Source organism: Motacilla alba, chromosome 12 (genome assembly GCF_015832195.1).
Source record: "Motacilla alba alba isolate MOTALB_02 chromosome 12, Motacilla_alba_V1.0_pri, whole genome shotgun sequence".
In the NCBI taxonomy this organism is placed as follows: Eukaryota; Metazoa; Chordata; class Aves; order Passeriformes; family Motacillidae; genus Motacilla; species Motacilla alba.
The window spans coordinates 8,335,196-8,356,533 of NC_052027.1; the positions used below are offsets into that span (position 1 = coordinate 8,335,196).

Sequence of the window (21,338 nt, forward strand, 5' to 3'; positions counted from 1 at the left end):
CTCTAACATATATTTAAATACAGTTCTACATGTAAAATCCATTAAAGTGTTCTCCTTCATGTTTTCCTATTATGAGATACTTGCTCTTGATCCAAACACCTCTACAGATTTCCTCCCTGAAGTCGGTCACTCCATCTTACTGAACAAGGCTTCTCCTGGGCTGAGGGAAATGTCAGGTTTTGCATTGCTACAGGTTTATGGGTGTCCTGATTCTGTGGGTTTACTGGGAGCTGAATGGGTGCCTTGACATATTGTTGTAATGAAGCAAAATATGCATTTGATTAATTTTTAAAGGCTTTTTGATGCCCTCTGTGTGTACGTGCATGTGCTATTTCAGTGCTCTCTTCCTTCTTAACTCCTCCTACAGGCAGCATCTGTGAAGCCATTATTGTTTTCCTCACACAGAGAAATTGCTCCCATAGCCTTCAAAATTTGAAGAATCGTTCAAGGGCAGAAAAAAGATAAATGACTGGCAGTTGTTTTTCAGTTATATTAATTTTATTAGTCATGCATTCTCCTGTGTTTTTTCAGAGCTCTGGGACTTCTTTCTCTGAGCAATTAGAGCTTTTGAACAAAGAAAACTTCTGCTTAGATGCAATGATGAATTTAATACCCCTGCCCACACTCCTTAGCTGAATCTGGGGACATTGTAGTGAGTTTTAATACCTGAAGCTTTGTCTGTGTGATTCTCTCTGCTTGGGGCTCTTGATGCAAATTCATGTAAAACAGTGTAAGAAGAGAATAATCCCTCCTGCTGCCCCCCACGGTACATTATTTCTGCATTCCCATCAGCTTATGGGTGTGCAGGAGGGTTCTTTCATACAGATGCATGAAATAGTTGGAAATAATAATTTATTACAGCTTTCTGCAGCTGGTTCTTCCAGCCCCTGAGCTCCCAGCAGCCACCCCGAGGCAGTGTCCTCCCTGCTCAGTGAGGGCTGGGCTGGCCCCTGAGCAGCCTCCTGAAGACATCTCCCGTGTCCATCAAGTTGTTCCCACTGGTACCAAGAGATGGAGGCAGAATCTAATCTGCATTAATCCCAAAATGAGCACAGCCCCCATTCCCAAGGCAGGAGGAAATCCCTGTTGGGGGTTGCTCCGTGAGTGACTGGGGTGTTTTCAGCCTGGAGGGAGAGCAGAGGCTGCTGTGCTTTAAGTCACTTACCTAAGCTTATGAAATGCATGCAGGAATATTAAGTCTCTATAGTTTGGGACAGTTTTTAAATGAAAACCAATTAGTCAAAACCAAAATATTAATGAAAAAGTAGTTTTTGAGGTGTTTCCCAAAATTAAATCATTAAGGAAAATTTTGAGTATTGACTAAAGTACTTTTTAGTTAAAAAAACTAGAATGCTAAAAATAGATATTTAAGACTTTTGGAGATTTTATTTTAAATTTTTGGAGATTTTATTTTGGAGATTGTGACCTTTTGTCATTAAAATATGTCTTTGGTTGTTTTTGTGGGGGGTTTTGGTTGTTGTTGTTTGCTGTTTGGTTGTTTGGTTGGCTGTTGTTTTGGTTTGCTGTTGTTTTCTTAGATGTTGACTCTTGAACTCCCTCTTGTGAGAGGGAAGACTGTTAAATGAAACGGGAAATGTTTCTATTCTAATGTGAGCTATGAATTCCTGACTGTGTGAAAATAAATAATTTTCCTAAGTTAAAAAATTTTATAACAAATGGTATAGAAAGCTAACAATATTGGTGAAACCCAGCTGCTTCATAAAGTAGCAATTACCCTTTCACTTTTAGATATTTTGCCTTTTCCCCCTTGTATTTTTTCTTTTAAAGCCTCACATATTAAGAAAACCTGTCAATTTTAATGTTTTTAAGTGGTTCCTCAAAAAGACAAAGAGAAAAAAAAGAACTTTATTCCTATTGTTAGAGTGTCAGTACCTGGAGAGCCTTTAATTTTTTCCTTTTTAAAGCTTTGAATTGTTCTGTTTGAAGTTCAAATTCAGGAATAAAACAAGAGTCAAAACTGAAAGTATGTTTCTATATAGCAAATTAATGGACTTAACCAGGAAAAAAGCTGTGTTCAGCTCTAAAGCTTGTCACATAAAAGGAATTTTAACCTCTTTGGGATTTCTTTTTTTTTGGTTTTCTTTCTTTTTTGACCCCCCAAAGGCCATTTTTCCAACATTTCAGAACTACAGAACGTGTGTTACCTTGATAGTTATGTGTGAAAATTTATAATAGGCACTTTGTGGGGTTGAGTGGAGTCCCATTGAAGTGAACAGAGAGCTTGGCCCAGGCCTTAAATACACAATTAGAATAATTTAAGCTTCTAAGTCAAAATCCATATAAAGCAAATAAAAATTACTGCTGAGCCTTTGAATTTCAGCCTTCCCTCTGTGTGTATTAGTGGAAGGAAAATTACATTTGAAGTGGTCACCATGCAGATGTTGGCCAGGAGTTTTGGTTTTCTTGTAGAATCTGATTCTTCTCTCTCTGATCAGCCCAAAGCCAGCACACAGTTAGCACGTGCTCATTTTTCAGTCATGCCCCAAAATCCCCAGGGTGAGCACATCCTTCAATCCACAAATCCAAGGGGGATTTTTCCAACACAGATTGATTTGTGTATGCGTATTTAGGTGTTAGGGAGAGAAGTAAGGCTGTTGAGAGACTTCGGCAAGATTTAGAGAGAGAAACAGTTGTTACAGCTTATAATAAGGTGTAAAGGTTTTTCACTCCCTAAAATGGAGAAGCTGGCATACTAAATTGCATGTGCTCTAGTGATGTGGACTGACTCAGAGAACTTGAAGGAAATAACAGCTGTGCACATCAAAGCTTAAAAATAGAAACTTCATCAGTCAGTAGCAGTTCAGAATGAATGAAGAAATCCAAAAATTATTAATTACAGTGCTTAGAGAAAGGAAAGATAAAGTTCAAACTTTCTGAAGGCAGAATGCTGTCATCAGCTCTGCATCATGTCTGTGCTGGGTGGCAGCACCTTGCCCTGCTGAGCCACTTGGTTAGAGGGGGGCTCTTGGACACACACAGGCACCTGTGGCCATTTCAGACAGCCCAAGATGACCCACCTGACTGGCAGCTATGATGTAGGGGGTATGGGAGACTCCTGCCTTTCTGGAGTGGCAGCTGGATGCCCTGAGGCATCTCAGATGGCAGTGGATGCTTCAGTCTAAGGACTAATTGCACATAAACGTAAGTACAGACTCACTTTCTCTCCCATTTTTAATACATAGTCACCTGAAGTGGTTTCACTTCAGGTTTGCAGAGGGTTTGCAGAGGGTTTTTGTACAAAGTAAGGAACAGTTTATCTAATTTTAAACTTAGTAGTGATTCTGAGGTGAATAGAGCAGGTGTTCAGCTTAAAATCAAACCAGGTATAAAACTAAAAACTATCCTAGCATCAAAAACTTTAGTTTAAAACTATGATTTAAAGTTGCAGTGGATGGTTGTTTTCCTAATGACCTCAAATTCATGAATTCATTCTAACATTTTCCTTTTAATATATTCATAGTTAAATATAACTTGAATGTTGTCCTAATTACATTCTCATGTTAATTTAGCTCTGATTCAGAATTCCTATCATTATTCTTTGTAGAATTATTTTGAAATGATGGAAAGTTCAGAAAAGATGCTCCATTCAATGATTGTGCCTTTGAATTATTTATCAAATTCAAAGACAGAACTATAGCTAAAATCTAGTTTGAGTTGTAAATGAGTTTTGGCAGTGTAAGGAGGAAGTGCAAGTCCTTTCTGCAGAATGCCACGGGTGCAGCATTAGGAACTGCAGGAGCACTGGTGGCCCCACATGAGCAGAGATGTTCATGGTTAATAAGAAACCTCCACTGCACCAGCTGGCAAGTGCACTCTAAGCAGATAAGACAGATGATGTATGGAAGAGGAGAGACAAAGAGAGATACAGAGAACTTGCAAAATGACAGTGCAGCTTAGTGACAAAATTGAGAGAAAACCTGTCCTGTCTTGGTCAGAAGCAGCCCTCACTCCCTCTGCAATGTGCCATGGAAAGAGAAGCTTTCCCAAGAACTGTTTCACTCATGTTTTCCACAAACCATTGCAGTGGCAAACAGTGCAGTGCTAACATCAGATTGTAGGAAGCAGCATTAATGCAAAAATTGTGGCTGTGGCCCTGAGCTGGGTAGAGAACAAACAGTTGCTGGTGAGGCGTGTGCGAGTCTGAGGGGGTGAGATGCTGCTGGGGAAAACTCGAAAGGAGAAAAGGAAACTTGTCTTAATGTAAGCAGCAGTTTTGCTAGAGGTAAGTGAGAGGAAATTCTTCCTTTATAAATGGTTCATTGAGCCATGATAATAAAGCAGTGCTGCAGAAGAAGGATAATTATCTACTTAAGTATCAGATGCCCTAAGGCTACAAACTTCCCTTCTCTCCTTTGGAAAAATGAACTCGGATTAAACGAATGTCCTTTTTCCTGTTTTAGTGTTGACATGGATTTCCTTTTTATGAGTAAAATTAATTAGTTTTTCTATTCCTTTATTCCTGGTATGGAAATCAGGTCTGCCAATCAACTTTGAAGCTCTTCTCTTGGGCCCAAAGTTTAGCCAATAGCATTGTTTATGAAAGTGCTTTGTAGAATGCACTGGGAAGGCACAACTGAATTACAAGGGGTTTACTATGCCTGGTAATTTACCAAGGGACAGCATTGCAGAATTAAAACCCCACAAAACTAGGGGTTTTGTCTCCATCCAGGATTGTTTTCTTTCCAAGTACCTGCTTTCTAAATATATTTTTCTCCTTTCTTAAATGTTAATAACATAAGCTGTAACAAGCAAAAAGGAGAATAGGGGTGGCATAGCTGATTCTGTACAAAAAACCCCTGAGAGACAGATTTTCAAAGCAGATTAGCACCCACAGCTGGGACCAGTCTTCTCCTGTTCTCTTGGGAGCTGCCACAGGTAGAGCTTGCTCAATTCTGCTCCCACTATAGCAAATATCCATTACAGACTTGTCTGTTCTCATCTGAATTTAGAAAAATGATCAAAACCTGCCACTACATCTTTACTTTGAGAAAATGTCTGGTTTTCTGTCCCATCAGAATGATAAGTGTGATTCTTATAATATAACCTTGGCGTATGTAAACATGTTGTCTCAGTGCTTATGGAAATAATTGATCTTTCACGTGTATTAATCTCTCCTTATTTCAAATGTCTCACATGGTTCTTGACAATCAGGTTGATGTAACCTTTTTGTGAACCTGTTAACTGCAGAGCAGCTCCTAGTTACCTTTCCTGGATTACAGAGAATTTTCCTGAACACCTGCAGGCTTCAAGATGCAGTAAAAATAAAGATGACTGTAATACAATGGCATGGAACTTAATTTTCTTCAAATAGTCCTTTGAACTCTTATTTTAATACTGGAAAAAATAATTTTCGTAGCCTTTGGTCATGAAAGTTCAAGTGCTGTTAAAGGTTACTTTAAGGTCTTTATTCTGCAAATTCTATTCTGTAAGTCAGCAAAGAATCCTGTCTGCAGGGAATTGAAATGAGAATTAAGTACTTGCTTGTTGGATCTACACAACTGAGGCTCTGCTAAGAATTCTGGACCATATTAGGAATGTTGCATAATTGACTTTCAAGTGAGGAATCATAGCAATTATTAATTACTGTGAGCACAGCAGATCAGATGACTGTAAGCAGCATTTGTGTACTTCCATTATTTACCTTATAGCTTCATTTCACTGACTCTCAAATCACAGTCACCAAGGTAGAATTAACTCAAGTATATTTACAGGATTGTGAACACTGTGCTTAAAAGGAAATGGTCTTAATTATCTTAATGTATTTTTAAAAACACATTATAGTTACAACAGGTGAGCATTCCTTGTGAATTGTAAATAGTGTGTAGAAATAAGTGATCTGCTATGATCAACATAGTGCCAGCTTGTCATATTTAGGTGCCTAAAATTAGAGGTGTCAGATCAAGGTTTTCAAAAATATATATCACATATGGGCAAAAGCATTGTAAACTGCTGTCTCAGACACCACATGCAAAGCCCTCTTAAATTTCCTTGGCTTTCCCCCATTTTCAATCACAAAAGGAAATGTCTCTGACTTTCACAGGAGATAAATACCAGCATTTCTCCATTGAGATGGTAAATTTGAGTTTCTGAAAAATTTGCTTTCCCTTAAAGGTCTCAGTATAGCACAAGAGCCTTGGAAATTTTGCCCATATCTGAGGGGTTTGAGGAAAAGAATTCTGAACAGAGCACCACATAACCCCTGCAATTAGCCCTATGTTTCTGACGCTCTTGCTGTATCACCAGAGAGGAAGAGCTCAGGCGATTCAAGGGTGATCAGAACCAGGTTACAGGCTGGGGATTGAGACTGTTCTGGACCACTCAGATTTGTGTTTGTGCCTTGACACTGCCACCTTCAGATGTCCTTGTTTGTCCCCTGCGGCCGGTGGAGCGTTTCCGTGACCTGTGTCCCGAGGAAGTGGCTGATTTGTTCCAAACAGCACAACGGGTCGGGAACGTGGTGGAGAAACATTTCTGTGGCACTTCACTCACCTTTTCCATCCAGGTTGGTAAACCAGTCAGCTAAGAAAGGTTTGATGGTTTGTTTTATCAAGCTTTCAGCCTTTTTCCCTAGTCCAATCACAAAAGGACGTTAGGACTTCAAGGGGCAATAAATGCAAAAAAACCCAGTAATAACAGTAATGACAGACAAGAAGCCAAATAACTGCATTGCAGTCTTCTAGGTTTGCCATTGAGAAATCTAAAGAGGAAACCAGTGGGGAAGTGGTGGTTGATTAATGACTGCAAATCCCTGCATAAAGCCAGCAAACACCCTCGAATGCTGCGCTTGTTTGTTAGTATTTCAGGAAATATTCTTCCTTCAAAGAAGTGTTTGCAGGGCTGACCTCTAGAGAAGGCAGCCACAGCGCCTGTTCCACACCCAACCCACTGCTCATACTTGAGATAGGTGATCCCTCCCACAGATATTTATATGCAGGCAGAGAGCTGTAGCCATGTAAATACATTATAAATTCTGACCTTTTAGTTGTTTGTGCTGGATGTTTTTATACCAAAAATGAACTCTGTTTAAAGCAGACCAGGAGACTAAGCCCATTCATTAGAATCAGAATTTAAGCAAGCATACTTTGATTAAATTCATACTTCCACATGTGATTTTATGTTCACAAGGATCAGAAGTCTATTGCTAGCTTTTGAAAAATATAATCTGAAAAAAATGAAAAATAGAAACTGTTGGTTTTGTGATATGGGATCGTTTCCCTCTTTCCCAGGGTCTGATATGGAAAGGAGCTTTGTCCAAAACCTTAGTGTAGATTGGTCCTCAGGGAAAATGTGCTAATTTAACAGACAGTGTAATTGATGTAAATGATTATTGAGTAAGATTTCTGAATTCCCATGTGATCCTTGTTAGATCCTCTGACCTGAGACTTTTCCCTTTGCTTACAGGATGGCCCTGAAGCTGGACAAACAGTGAAGGTGAGTGCTTATCATGCAGAATACAAATTAAGACACAATTATAGGAACTAATAAAAGATCAAAGCTTGTCATCTGCAGCGCATTGATGTATTGTTACTTTATCCTTGAGATCAAAAAATCACAAGTGTACTATAGCAGTAAATTCTTCTTATTGAAATTGCACAAGCTAATGTTTACACGTTTTCTTCCTGGACAAAAATTTTCAATCAAGAAAGTATCTCTTCTAAGCTGCTGGGTGTATTTATGCAAGGAAAGCCTCATGAAAGAGGCATCTGGTTTAGTTTTTTGTTTGTTTTATGGAGAAAATATTGCCCTTCCATTCAGGATCTCTTTGTTTTTCTGTTTATTGCCTAATGAGTTGTAGCTAATTGTAGGAACAGTTAAACTGAACCACATTATGAAAATATACCTTTTGTCTATGCTTTATATCAGTGTATTCATATCACATTCTCGTTACTGAAGTTCAAATGTAATGGGCCCAGTGAAGCTAAAAACCAGATTTTAAGTGTATTTCCAAAAAAAAAGGTAGGAGGGTGGAAGGGAGGAGAAGGATTTATGATTATATTCTCCACTTGAGTAATAACACAGATAACATCCAAGATGTGTCTCCAGCCATGTTTCACTGCCTCATAATGCAAATGCAATTGCATGTGTAGTTAGATGATATGCCTCAACATTAGATAAAGACTATTTTTTATGTTTGGAATCAGAGGAAAGTCAAATATGGCTATGGGTTAGCACTTTATAAAATCAAATTAGATGTCTCAGAGAACCTGTTTGAGTTGATTAAGATAACTGTAACAACCAAATGATGGTGGATAGGAACATTTTACTTTTTTTTTCAGTTTGCTGAATTGACCTTATTTTTCCTTCTGCCTTTTGCTGCCTGATTTGAATATTTAACAGAGAGGTAATAGGGAGAGCTAAGAAGAAATTAGAATATCACCAAGTTTGGGATGTGATGAAGGAATGTAACATGATTTATTTCTGTACTGTGACAAAACAGATTCCTTGACTCATGACTCTGAGTGCATTGGGTGGATTTCACTGGCAATGTCTGTTGATAGGTGAAATAATAAGTTAAAATACTTTTGAAGTAAATTTTGTTATTATCACCAGTATGATTTACAAAGAAAATCTGAGGATTTATTTTAATAACCTGGAAAAGTGTTTTTCTCTCTATTAAGAAAAGGTATATAGAAATGGTTATATGTGAGAAGATTTATATGAGTGAGCAAAGACGTAAAAATTCCCATCTTCTGTGACTGTGAACAGTAACAAATGCTTATGTAGGCCTTAAAAAGGCAGGAAGTTCTGTATTGCTTTGGGTTTGTACTGGAAACAAAGAGCATTAAGTGTTTATTACAAAATGGCAGCCACCCTTCATGCCTCCTTCTCACACTTTTAATAAACACTGAGATGAAAATGACCCATTCTTACAACTGTGAACCCCTAGACTTTGCAATTATGAGCATGTATTCATAAATCAGAGGTTATCAGTTTACATTTCTCTACTTTTCTGCATCATTGGGCAACACTGTAATTTATCATCTTCGCTTTGGGATGTTTATCATCCAAAAATGCCAACAACTATTTTCTTCAGAGAATTTAGATCTTTCAAAACTTCAATCAAGAAAGAAATTACTGTGATCAAGATCGTCTTTTAAGTGAACAATAGGGTGGATACATAAATAGCTGGCTTTATTTAAACTTTTCTGACTCACAAAGCTTGAAACAACACCTATGTGACCTACAAATAATTTATGAGCCTTAAATTCAATGTGTCGTGTTTTTGGATGTGGATTTATTTGGGTTTTTTTTTCTTTTCATGTATGAGAATCCACAATAATGCAGTCTCCTCTGAGAGAGCTTTTAATTAAAATTTCTGGAACAGACCAAACATTATAAAAACATTCTAAAGGTAAAAATAGCAAAGCATCACAAATATCCAAGGGGGTTTGTGGAGACTGTTTAAGTAGGGTAGGCAAGCGTATCTCAGGAGCTAATTAGGTGTAGCTGATTTTGCTTTGAATGGGGTTACATACCAGATGGTTTCAAGAGTCTTTTCCAGTTGTATTTTTTGTAATTCTGCATACCTGGGTAAATATATAAATAAATACTCTATGTGTTATGGGGGAACAGAGATACAGGAAGCAGGAGAAGAGTATTGACTTTTCAGTTGCTCAGTACAACACTTTACTACAAAATGGGAAGAGCTATCAGCCTAGCTGAAGACAAAAACTGAGACATTTAGTCTGAAAAAGATATGGGAATTCTCTTTCTTAGTCCACAAGAAGAAATGGTAATCCATGTACAAGAAAAATCTTGAACCTGAATATGACTCTCAGGTCTTTCTTAGCAGTGGAGGTGCTGAAAATTATATGTGCAATGTATGCAACAGGTTGGAAGGAGATGACCCTTTCCATGTGATTTTGGCTAGAAATCAGTGATAAGATTGTCTGCCAGTGTTACATGTCCCTTTTGGTGGTGTGAAAGCTGCTGGTGTGTGCATCTTGAGTTAAAGACTTTCTAGTTACCTAATGGGAAGCTGTTCATGATCTAACTGTAGTTTCTTTACTGCTGTTCCTCCTTTGCATCTAAGGTAGCAGAGCCTGCAGGGCAATGTTCTAGGGCAGCTTGTGGCCCTTGCAAATTCCCCTTTACTACGTGTTTTCACTGGATGAGTCTTTGGAAGTAATTACACCTGACCCTCAGTTCACCAATATTTGTAAGTATAAGACAGGTCTTTTCCCACCCTTTAGCAGCTGGAAATGTATACATGGTAAGGAATTCTGAGCCCTGTCCCAAGTCTCAGACTGTAAAATAATACAATATATTCCTTCATAACATTTTTCATAGCTTTCCACCTATTGTAACTATTCCAGCCCTGTCACCTGTTTATGAGAGAAACAACTGTCCTTCTCCAAAGATGGTCACAGAATTCCACACTGTTTTATTGTGAGAGGTTCTTGAACCACTCACAACAGAGAACTTGAGTGTCTCTGGCACCTGAACAGTGTGTCATCTAGCAAAACCATCTTTTAGCATTCAAGAGATTTTGAATACTTATTTCTTTCTATTTGAGAAAGGGAGGAAATTGTGTTTAGGTCCTCCCTTAAAGACTATTAATCTCTGCAATTTTGAGCTCTCTTTTTATTGGAGAACACAAAACCCATGGTGTCCTTGTGCCCGGAATGGAGGGTGAGTTTCATGCTGGTTCTGTTTGAGAATGCCTTAAATATCCAGGCAATTTCATGGATCAGGGAAATCAGCTCTGCATCTTAATGCAGGGCTCTTATTGCTATGTCAAGTGAGCGACGTTTCAAGATTTCCCTGGTATGTTTTATAGCCTTCTTTTCATCATCAAGTCAGCAAATGCTCTGGCTGCCTGGGTGGATGTATAGCTTAGTGTAGAATAAGCTCTCAGGTTTACCGTTTACGTGAGATTCAATCACAAGAAACTCCATCCACAGGATTCTGTACTCTGTAAAGGCTAAACAAATCAAGCTGGCAGGAGCATGAAGCAACTAATTTATCTGTAGAGACAAGATAATATTGCACAGCAAGTGTCCATTGCACAAACACGTATGAACACATCCTCTATTTTGCAGCAGTGTTGAAGTCTCCAGCAGCTCAGCACCTCCTCTGTTATCCATGAGAAAGGAAGGGCCTGTTTGCCAATTACAGGTTCCCCTAAATAAATGAGAAAGCAAAGCTGATGGTGGCAGTGTGGGTATGTGTGCAGAAACTTATTTTATGTGTCACACATACCACTAGTTATTTTACACTGAGAAGAATGTCTCATGGTTATTTCTGATGTACATATTTTTCTTTTCCAGATGTTTTTTAATGCTGTGTTAAATCAATCCACCTGGCTTGCGTTCCTCAGAAATCTTAACCTGAGCTGTGGAGCCCAGGGCTCATTTAAGCCCACAGCAGACTTCTCTTTCATCCTGTTTGTCTATTTATGTCTTGACCCAAAGTACTGGACTCGAGGTTTGAGTTGTTAAATTTAATCAGATCGCATTGCAGACTAATTGCATCGGAAGGATTAAATTCACTAACTGTAATGCTTTTGATGCCTCAGCCTTCTTTCCCTGCAGACCAACAGAAGTGAGTCCTGGTTTAGTGAACTACTAGAAAACCTCTTTTGCTCTCTTAGAAGAACAAAGAAAAGCTGGCATTTGAGAAATGTGAGGATTTTTCTTACCTTTAAACAAATCTAAAAACTCAGATACAAAAAGACATAGAAGTAACAGATTTTTGAAAACCAGATTGTTCTGAAACATATGAACAAATCGTCTCCTGTGCTTTACCCTTAAGAATGATAATTCTCTTGGAAGCTTGTGAGACATCCAAAAATGATTTGAGGAAGTGCAGCAGTGTCTTTGAATTGCTCTGAGAACCACACTAATAGTATTTGGTTGGAGACTATGTAATATTGTGGACAGGTAATTGATACAGCAAATTCAGTAGTCTCAGGGCTGCTATGCTGGTTTAAGCTCAAAATTTTCCTTCTATTTCAGTACTATATTTAGTTTGGGGCGGTTTGGGGTTAGTGATGTATATTTTCAAAGCTAGGATTATACTGCCCCTTACAGAGACAGAGAAGCAGCAGGATCATCCAGATAGCTTCTCCCCTCTTCCTTGAAGTCTTCTGCCAGCTCTATGGCTTCCACTCACTTTAAATAATAATTCCTGCCCTTTCCTTCAGGGATTTTTTTCAACATCTGCCTTGTGTTGGTCTAAATCTCCTTTCAGTCCTTTGGCCAGACCTGTGTTTTCTATGATGCAAAATAAGTCCTAATAAGTCTTTGCTTTGTCAGGTCCTTACTTCTGTTCATAACATGCAGCATTTAGTTTTTGACTGAACAATAAAGAAAAAACATATTGCTATTTTGTTTGCCAGGCCGATAGATTTAAGAGGCACTGGTAAATCTGTAAACCCTTCCCTAAAACAAATAATAACATACAGGCCTAGAATGAAAACAATTCTTTTGGCCCCCGTAATTTGTACAGATCAGTTCTTGTACTTCAAACAGCTGACAGAAGTAAGAGGTGTCTGTGTCCAGTATATACCCATGGAAAGTTTCAGAGATTGTTTTGAAGACTGAAGAAGATGAAAGAAAAGTGGGGATGTGGAAACAGCCTAGTGATTGATGGACATAACACCATCCTAGCTGTGAATACCAAAGGCCCCAAGGCACTGATAAATTGAAATGATGACCTGGATAATGAAGTCTGATATAGAAATACTGGGTTGTGAAGCTCCCTGAAGGGATGGGGACTGAAATTTTTGAAAGATTCTCTTTAGCAGTGAATTATGATAGTTCTGAATCTAGATTATTTTGAATTTCCAGTAGTGAATGTCATGGCATGCTGTACCTCTGACTTGTAAAGCAATATAATTCTCTGTCTCTGTACAAACACAGAATAGTCTGTATAGACTATAAAGATAAAAAACCTAACCAAACAAACAAACAAAAAAAAATCACCCAACAAAGCATTGTTAAAAATAGACCAGTATAAATGAGGATAGTAAATGAAATTTCCAGAGATTTAAGTTGAAGAATGGTGATGAAAAGGAACATTTTACTATTCCATGCTAGGAGTTCTACCCTTCTTTCCTGCCATATGGATTTCTTAGATGAATGTTCTCTTTAGGTAGTTTAATTCCAAAAATATCCCCAGAGCTAGTCACAGATATTGACACTGTCTAAATTAAACTATAATAAGCAAGTAAGTGGGTTCAAATGCTTGTTTAAATTGCTTTGGCTTGCAGATATTAAAAGTCCTGCAGCTCTGCTGGCCACATCCAGCTCCCTCCTGGCTGGGCACATTCCCCTTCAGCCCCAGAGCTGCCACTGGGGTTTTCCTCTCCCAGAGTCTGGTGAGTGGGAGCTGGACCACGGAATCTGCGGCTCTGTGAGACAGGAGGGGAGTGAGCGCTCCCAGGAGTGTCCCTGGGAGGGTGATGTGCCTGTCCCAGTCCCAGCAGCCCCATGGTGGCTCAGCAGAGCCCGGGGAGTCGGGAGCTGTGCCAGCAGCTGGTCCAAGTGGAACCGAGTGGTCACCTTTGATGACCTGACTAATTCCCGCAGGAAAGGGTTAAACACTGCCAGGGCCCTCTGCATTCTGCCCCTCTGCAGCTCCAGGACATCCTGCTCCTGCTTTGACAAAAGATTTTTAAATATCCTTTTTGTTTTTTTTTTTTCTTGGTATATGTTCAGATATTTGCAATTTTCATGACAAAAGAATCTTGAACAAATTAGTCTCTTTTTTTTCTTCAATAAACAGGGTTACATTTCAAAATGAAAAAGTATTTCTAGCAAAAAGGTAGAAAATTTTTCCTCTGAAAATGTTATAACTGAGTTTTTGACAACAAAAAAAATCTCTTTGTGAAAACAAAATCTCCTTTGGAAATGCTGTTTTATTGAATTGACGTGTTTTGACCAAAAAAAAAAAAACAATAGAGGGAGGGGTGTTGAGAAATCCATGACATGCTGCTCTTTATTTGCCCCACAATGACTGAGATTAGGATCAAAAATCCTGTTTTAATTAGAAAGTATCTTTCATTCTTTGTTCCCTTCTTACAGCAATATGTTTTGCATTTAAAGCATTCTCTGTCTCAGAGTATGTACAATCAATCAAATGCCACTCTTGAGTACAGGTCCTACAAATACTGTATTGTACTTGAAGTGTAAAACCTTTTGAAATCTCATGCATCAGGTCTAAAATCATTAATAGCACAGTCAAGGCTGTCTGATTAATTTTTGTGTGGTTAGTGTATGAATTTCTTTTCAAGCTCCATCTCATCTGTAATACTTGTCTTTGTCAGTCTTGTATCTTATAAAACTCTTCAGCAGAGGGAATGCTTGGGTTTTTGATTTGTTGGGGGTTTTTTTTCAGTTTTGTTACAAAACATTGTTTTCAACTAAAATATATCTCACCAAGAAATGTGTAAAATTATTCCTGTTTAATTCAGATGTGTAACTTGATGTTTTTCAGTGTTTTGTAGTAGGTGGAAATTGTTTATTAAGCAAGTGTTGTAAAGCTAGACTTCAGTTAAATAGGTTTCTGACTAACTCTTTCTAAAAATTATTATAATGCTTTAAAATGAAGCATGATGTGACTGTGCTCTGATCTCATGTAATTTTGCACATTTGTCTTTACATTTTTACCTCCCAGGAACTGCTTTTCCCCAGATCCACACAAAATTATTCATATGCTGACCACAGATTACAAGGGATGTCAAAAGACTTCTCTGCCTCATGCCAATGTGTGTCTTCCACAAAGCAGGCATTAACCCACCTTTAAGCTGTTCCTGGTTGGGTTTATTGGGTGTTCTTGCCCAAGGGCATTTTCAGTTGGGGTCTCTGTGCTAAACTTTGGTGCTCCAGTGTCTGGCTGGGTGCTGTGGCAGGGCAGGGTCACGGTTCTTTGCACATGGTGGTGACCCGGTTTTGGCCAGACAGAGGCAGCCCACTCAGGGGAGCCCTGGGTGTCTTGTCAGTGCAACAAGAAAGAAAAAGTTGGCTCCATGTTTTTTCCCCTGAAAGTCACCTCCTTGTCTGAAAAGGAAATCAGTGTGTACTTAAAGCTGCCCCTGCAGATCCCCAAAGAGCCTGCACAGCTTGGAGGAGTTTTCTTCTTAAAATTGTCAACAAAGAAAGAGTGTGTGTAACATTTTTGCATGTAATATCAAGGGAATGGAGGCCTTTCCTAGTCCTGTGTTCCTGTGCCACATGAAAGAGCCAGTGGTTACACTGCCCTGTAGCCTGTGGAGAGCACATCTGAAATGTAGGGATATCAGACCTAGCCTGTTTTAGTCTGTTCTGGCAGCACCATGTTAGCCCACGCAGGACTTTCTTTCTTAGAGAGAAAAGTCTGTGCTTGAAGTGATTTAGAAATGGAAAACTAAGGTTAAAATAATATAATAAAACTTGCTCAGCAAGCTCCAGACAGGATGACAGGGTGAAAAGTAGGTAATATTTTTCCTGTTTAAAAAAAAAAAAAAAAGCCAGTAGTTCAGGACACTGCAGTGTGTTTCGGTTCATGCTCACATTGGACAAGCCAAGAGCTTCCTGCAAAACAGCAAGCCTTGTTTGCCCCATCTCTCCTGAAAGCTGCTTGGGGGCCCTCTGACAAGGCCACTCATATGCTGGGTCTCTGCTCACTGCATAAAGCTAAGCTGTCCTTGGAAAGAATTTGAAATGTGCCCTTCAAATCCAGTCTCAGGGAGCTTTATCCTCAGCTCCTGTGCTCCATTTTACATTGACCTGTCCCTTGTGTCCAGGGATGGGGTAAAACCCTGCACTTGTGCACTGCAGCTCAGCTGGGGACTCCCCAGGGCACAGTCTCAGCCAGGGTGGGTTTTGGAGCTCTGGACGCCCCTCTGCCTGCCTGGTTTGCAGTTTCAGTGACAGATGCTGAGAAATCCTCTGCTGCTTGCACTGTGCTGCTTTTCCAGGCAGGCGAGGTGCAGCACTCCCTGCAGGGAGAAACACCCAAACCTCCTCTTTTGCAGGAATCTGTCTCCGGGTGGATTGTGCACACACACACACATACCAGATGTTGGGAGATGTGCCTTTAGAAAGAGAAAGGAACACTCACAAAACACAGCCTGATTCTTCTATAAATGTAGGCAGTTACCTGCTAAAATCAGGTTGAGATGTTTGGCCTCTTCTCAGCTTTTGATCACATAAAAGAAATCAACATCTATGGGTGCAGTTCAGCACAGCTGCCTGGCTTTTTCTGGAGAGAAATTCCTGGGAGATAACTTGTCAGTTCAGGATTAGGATTTTTAAAATAAATTATTCTGTGTCTGAATCGGGTGCTGCTGCTCCAGATTTTCTTTCAATACATAACCACTGTTGAGTCCCTTGCTTTTGAAGGAAAGAAAAATTATCATTGAAACTTCTGCATAGTGAGTTCTGTAAATTAAAAGTATCTCTGGGTATTTTAGTAATGATGCCACAATTGACATAAATTGGGGAAAAACCCAAAATTAATCTATCAACAATTACACTGTCTCCTTAACTGAGATTACAGACAAAAAATGTGAGGAGACTTACATACTTTTTGTGAAATACCACCTTCATTGCTACCACGGAATCTTCATTTCACGTCGTCTGCCTGGCATCAGTGATCAGAATTCTCTCTGTGAGAGGCTGAAAGAAAATAAACTAGAAAGAAAATAAACTAGACCAGATGGAAAGTGCTCATGTGAATGATTGTCTTGATCTTATTTGTAAAGATGTTAAATCTCTAATGATGAATAATTCCTCTGATTTCATGAATGTTGAATTTCCCAGATTTCAATTATAATTTTTAGTATTTGAAGTAAAGATAATGCCCAGAGGTAACATTTTTTTTTACTGGATCTGTGAATGAGCTTTATTAATTCTCCATTGAGAAGGTATAGAAGAGGTAATATCACTGTGATATTTTCTCACCTGGCCTTCCAGCACCTCAGGTGCAGGGGATTTATCTTTAGGGAGTGGTCAGTCTACCCAGATTGAGGAGTGGATCAGTTTACACTGCATTCAATCAATCTTCTTTTTTTCCTGCAAATAAGTCATGTCTGTGATCAACAAAAGCCATTCTTTCAACTGTGCATTTTGGTGAGGCCACTCTGAGTTAAATTCAGAATTATGATCCAGCAGAATATGAATTTATAACCTGTCTTCGATTGTCTGAGCCTGATGTAAGTAGCACAACCTTGGTGTCTGGGGCAAGATTTTTCTCTGGTATAAATGGTTCAGCTCACTTGTGAAAACATGTGAAATAAATCAATGGGGCTTTTCTATTTTTTTACAAACATTTGTCATCCTACAATTGTAATATTTTGATTTCATATAGTGTATAATTTAAGCCTACAGTTATTAGTGATGTGTGTAAATCTAATATTTCTGAATGAAAAAATAGCATTTTGAGAAAATAACCTATGAAGCATAATTCAATATAGTATTTTTTTTCTTTAAATATGTTTCACTTCACCTGGAGAAGTTCAGTTATAATAACTATTAAAAAAAAAACCAAAAAAAGGAAAATATCAGTATTTGTTAAGTTCTAATAAACTCCCCTCAGTGCATATCCATTTAGTATGTTTCATTAACATTAATGAGAATTGTGCATGGATCCTGGGGAGAATAGGCTCTGTTGTTTTATTTCTCTTCTTTGTTTTCAGTACTAGATCTTGTCCTGCAGTCAGTTCTGTGGGGCAGACAGGCATTCCCACTGCTCAGTTGTTTCCTCTGCCTAACACATACAGTTTGAGCACCTCCTTTAGCACAGTGAAGGTAAAAAGTTCATAAATTAAAAAAAAAAAAGCTAACAGAATTTGTGGCTACACATAAAAACAAGGGATATGCAAATTAATGAATTAATAGATTGCTATTGATTACCAGTAAGGCCTAATTAAATAATAAATTTTCCCCCACACAATTACTTGTTTCATGTTATTAAATGATCAAATCCATAACTAGTTTGGAAGCTCAGCCTCCCAGAATTAAATGAGGTGCTCAAGAGAGCAAAGTTGTGTTTTGGAGCAACCAAGACAGAGGCAGGGTCTAGTTACATGGATTTATGATTTAATTTTCTATGTAATCTAATTTAATGTAACTATTGAGTTTCAAGAAAAAATGAACTTTGATTAGATTTTGTTGACAAAAATAAATACAAAATACAGGGTCGTTTATTCATTATCTGTTGCATATGGAGAGAAGTGGCTCATGGGCATTTCTGTACCCTAAGGGGCTTTTTTCCCCCCATTTCCTCTGCTTTTAGCTGTCCTGCACAGCAGTCACTCATCCTTCAGAGCCCATCCAGGTGCAGCACATTCCAAAGGTACAAAATCAGGAGGATTCCAAACTCATTTCTGTGGGGACCTTAATTCATTTTGTATAACTAACAGCTTCATCACTTCTCATTTCTGGGTAGGCATCAATATTTCACCACATTAACTACGTGTAAGTCCAGGGAAACGCTGCTTGGAAAAGGAGAGTAAGCAAATAGAGCTCTCCAGTTTGACATACTTTCACTTAATTGGGAGCTTTAAGAGCAGATCATGGGAGCAGGAAATGAGTCTTTCAGTTAATTCCCTTCTGCATAAAAGATGTTTGGTGCCAAAGCAGAGCTGTCCTGGTGAGCAAGCTCCTGGGGTGAGATTCCTCAGCCTGGGGCTCAGGGGGTGCCTCCCTGGCTGGCTCTGTAATTTACAGAGCACTTCAGGGCAGACCCTGCATCTCACTGATCAGCTTTAGAGATGTTTGGCCTCTTCTCAGCTTTTGATCACATAAAAGAAATCAACATCTATGGGTGCAGTTCAGCACAGCTGCCTGGCTTTTTCTGGAGAGAAATTTCTGTAGATAACTTGTCAATTCAGGATTAGGATTTTTAAAATAAATTATTCTATGTCTGAATCAGGTGCTGCTGCTCCGGATTTTCTTTCAATGCATAACCAGTGTTCAGTCCCTTGCTTTTGAAGGAAAGAAAAAATTTTGCTTGGGTTTGCTGGGCTTGCCTGGCAGCTGACCAGGGTGGGGAGACAAGATCTTGTTCTGCCCTAGGACTCCACATCTGTATGTCCCTGGTGTGGTTTATTCACCACTGTGTTGGGAATGTGCTGTCCTGGGCTGGCTCCCAAAGCTGGGCTCAGGGCAGGGCTCAGGAGAGCCCAAAGATTTGGGCAGCGTGCTGTTCCAGCTGGGCTTTATTTGTGTGATGCCCTGGTGACTTTGGCTGGCTGTGCCCCATCCTGGCCTGAGGCCAAGCTGCTCCCCCCACCTGGCCCTGCCCATGGTGATGGTCCTGGAGAGGGAAGGGATGGCTTAGGGATACAGGGATTCACTCAAAACTCCTCAGCAGGGGGATTCGGGGCCCTTTGAACGAGCTGTGTGTGGGAAAAGCCAACGTTGTCCTTCCCTGAGAGCTGGAAGGGTTTGCTTGGCTTCTTCAGTACATAAAACGCATGGACCCATTTTTAAAACCCCTCTTCCTTGTCTTTCTATTTTATTATGATTTGCATATTGAATTTCTATATGAATCTTTCTATTTGTTGAACACCCGGATACAGGAGCAAAAAGAAGTTGTTCTGTAGTAGCCTGCCTGGGTGACTCTGTAATTAGCAGATTGCAATGAATGGCATCCTGCTCCTTAATGGGCAGGGCTGTGTTTTGCTGATGTTGGGTTGGCTTGACCTCAGGAGGTCTGGGCTGGCAAGCAGATGTCAGCTCTTTTCAGTAGAATATCTTCTGGTCACTCCAGTAAAACAGGGAATATCTGTGCAGAAGTGAAAGGCAGAATATTTGCAGTAACTGCTGAGTGAAACATGCAAACAAATTTCAGTAAGCAGGCAAAGACAGGTTGCAAACCCTATTGGGAAATGATAAATTGCTGGTAAATTTTGTAATTATCCCATGACATTCAGGACTGAAACTTAAATAAATTTTGCTGAAAACTTAAAAAAATAATGGAGAGCAGTAATATGATTTAATAAATTAGCCACAGAGTCAGAAAAAAAATAGAGCACAACAGAAAATTAGTATTTATCTTTTACCAGTATGTAACAGACTTTGTTAAAAATTGTCAGAAAGTGAAGAAGAGTTTGTTAGACAAATTATAATTTTAATTGCAGACGTAATTGATTATACACAGCATGCTCATTAGGTTAAGGGAGAATATGAGGCAACTCTCAAGGTCATTACAGTAATAGATATTGTGGGCATGTAATTTGCGATAAGCTGGTTCCTGAACATCTAATTGCTCATTCATGGCACTGTGTCTGGCACTTTTACTCCCCAAACACCTCTTTGTCCAATTTATTTAACACCCCTTAATATTCCAGGGTCAAATTTACTACAGGAGGCATCAAGCAGTGAATTTTCAGCCTCCAAATTATTACACCACCTCACCCTTTCTGTGCCTCAAAGACAGAGCACGCATTACTAAAAGTTAGCGGTCTGGCACTAAGCAGGGTACATACAAATAGAAATACTCACCCACAGAGACGAGCTAGGGTTTCTCATGGAAAACAGCTGTTCCCTGCCCTCCCCAATGGCAGCCAGACATTGCAGTAGGATGCCAAAAGAAATGTTCTTTTTTAAAATATGCACTGGTTAATAAGAACTTTGTATTGTTCCCTGAAAGAACACACACTAACAGGGCTTTTTTAACTCTTTTGTTATTTTGTGTCACTGCTTTGACTCCAAGTCATCAATATTAGATGTCTCCTTGGATGAACATTAGTTGGAATGTCACTCCTCAGTTCTTACAGGCAGACAAAATAGAAATAAGCCCTTACAATGTATATCAACTATAAGTGACAACTGTTCCTCACTTTGATATAATGCATTATATTCTTAAAGAGAATGAATCGCTGTCCTAATTGTTGACATGAAAATAGTTGAATCCAGACCAGAGCACCAGGATAGGACTGGAAATTGAAGCCAGACATCCTGAGGTGCAGGCTGACTAATTTTCTACCTCCTCTCTCCAGTCATTCCATCTTAACACAGGATCAAGCAGTCCCAACGAATTAATCAGTGCTATCAGGTTATGTGGCATTGCAGAGTGGTAGCTGACATAAGACAACCAAATTCAATGACTTTAGACTAAGAAGTCTAAAGAGAAAATGCAACTTTTCAAATGCAACTTTTCAAATGCAACTTTTCAAATGCAACTTTTCAAATGCAACTTTTCAAATATCTTTGGCTGTATTACAGGAATCAAGGATTTGGAGTTTTAGTTCAGATTTGCTCTTTTTTTTTTTTTAATAAATAAACAACATGGCTCTCAGAGCAGCATAACTTTCCTTTATAATTATTACCTTATTTGCAAGATATTATCTTCACTTGACATGACATAGTCCGTAATTATCTGTTGTT

At 39.1% G+C, this 21,338-nt stretch overlaps 1 protein-coding gene across 5 annotated transcripts in view; it reads left to right on the forward strand.

Moving 5' to 3' along the window:
* FHIT (fragile histidine triad diadenosine triphosphatase) overlaps positions 1-21,338 on the forward strand; it is a 530,314-nt gene that overhangs the window by 384,902 nt on the left and 124,074 nt on the right. For all 5 annotated transcript variants that reach the window (XM_038148756.1, XM_038148757.1, XM_038148760.1 and 2 more), the window contains 2 exons: positions 6,378-6,523; positions 7,423-7,452. In XM_038148756.1, the coding sequence (XP_038004684.1) occupies positions 6,378-6,523; positions 7,423-7,452 (176 nt within the window). The remainder of the gene's footprint in view (positions 1-6,377; positions 6,524-7,422; positions 7,453-21,338) is intronic.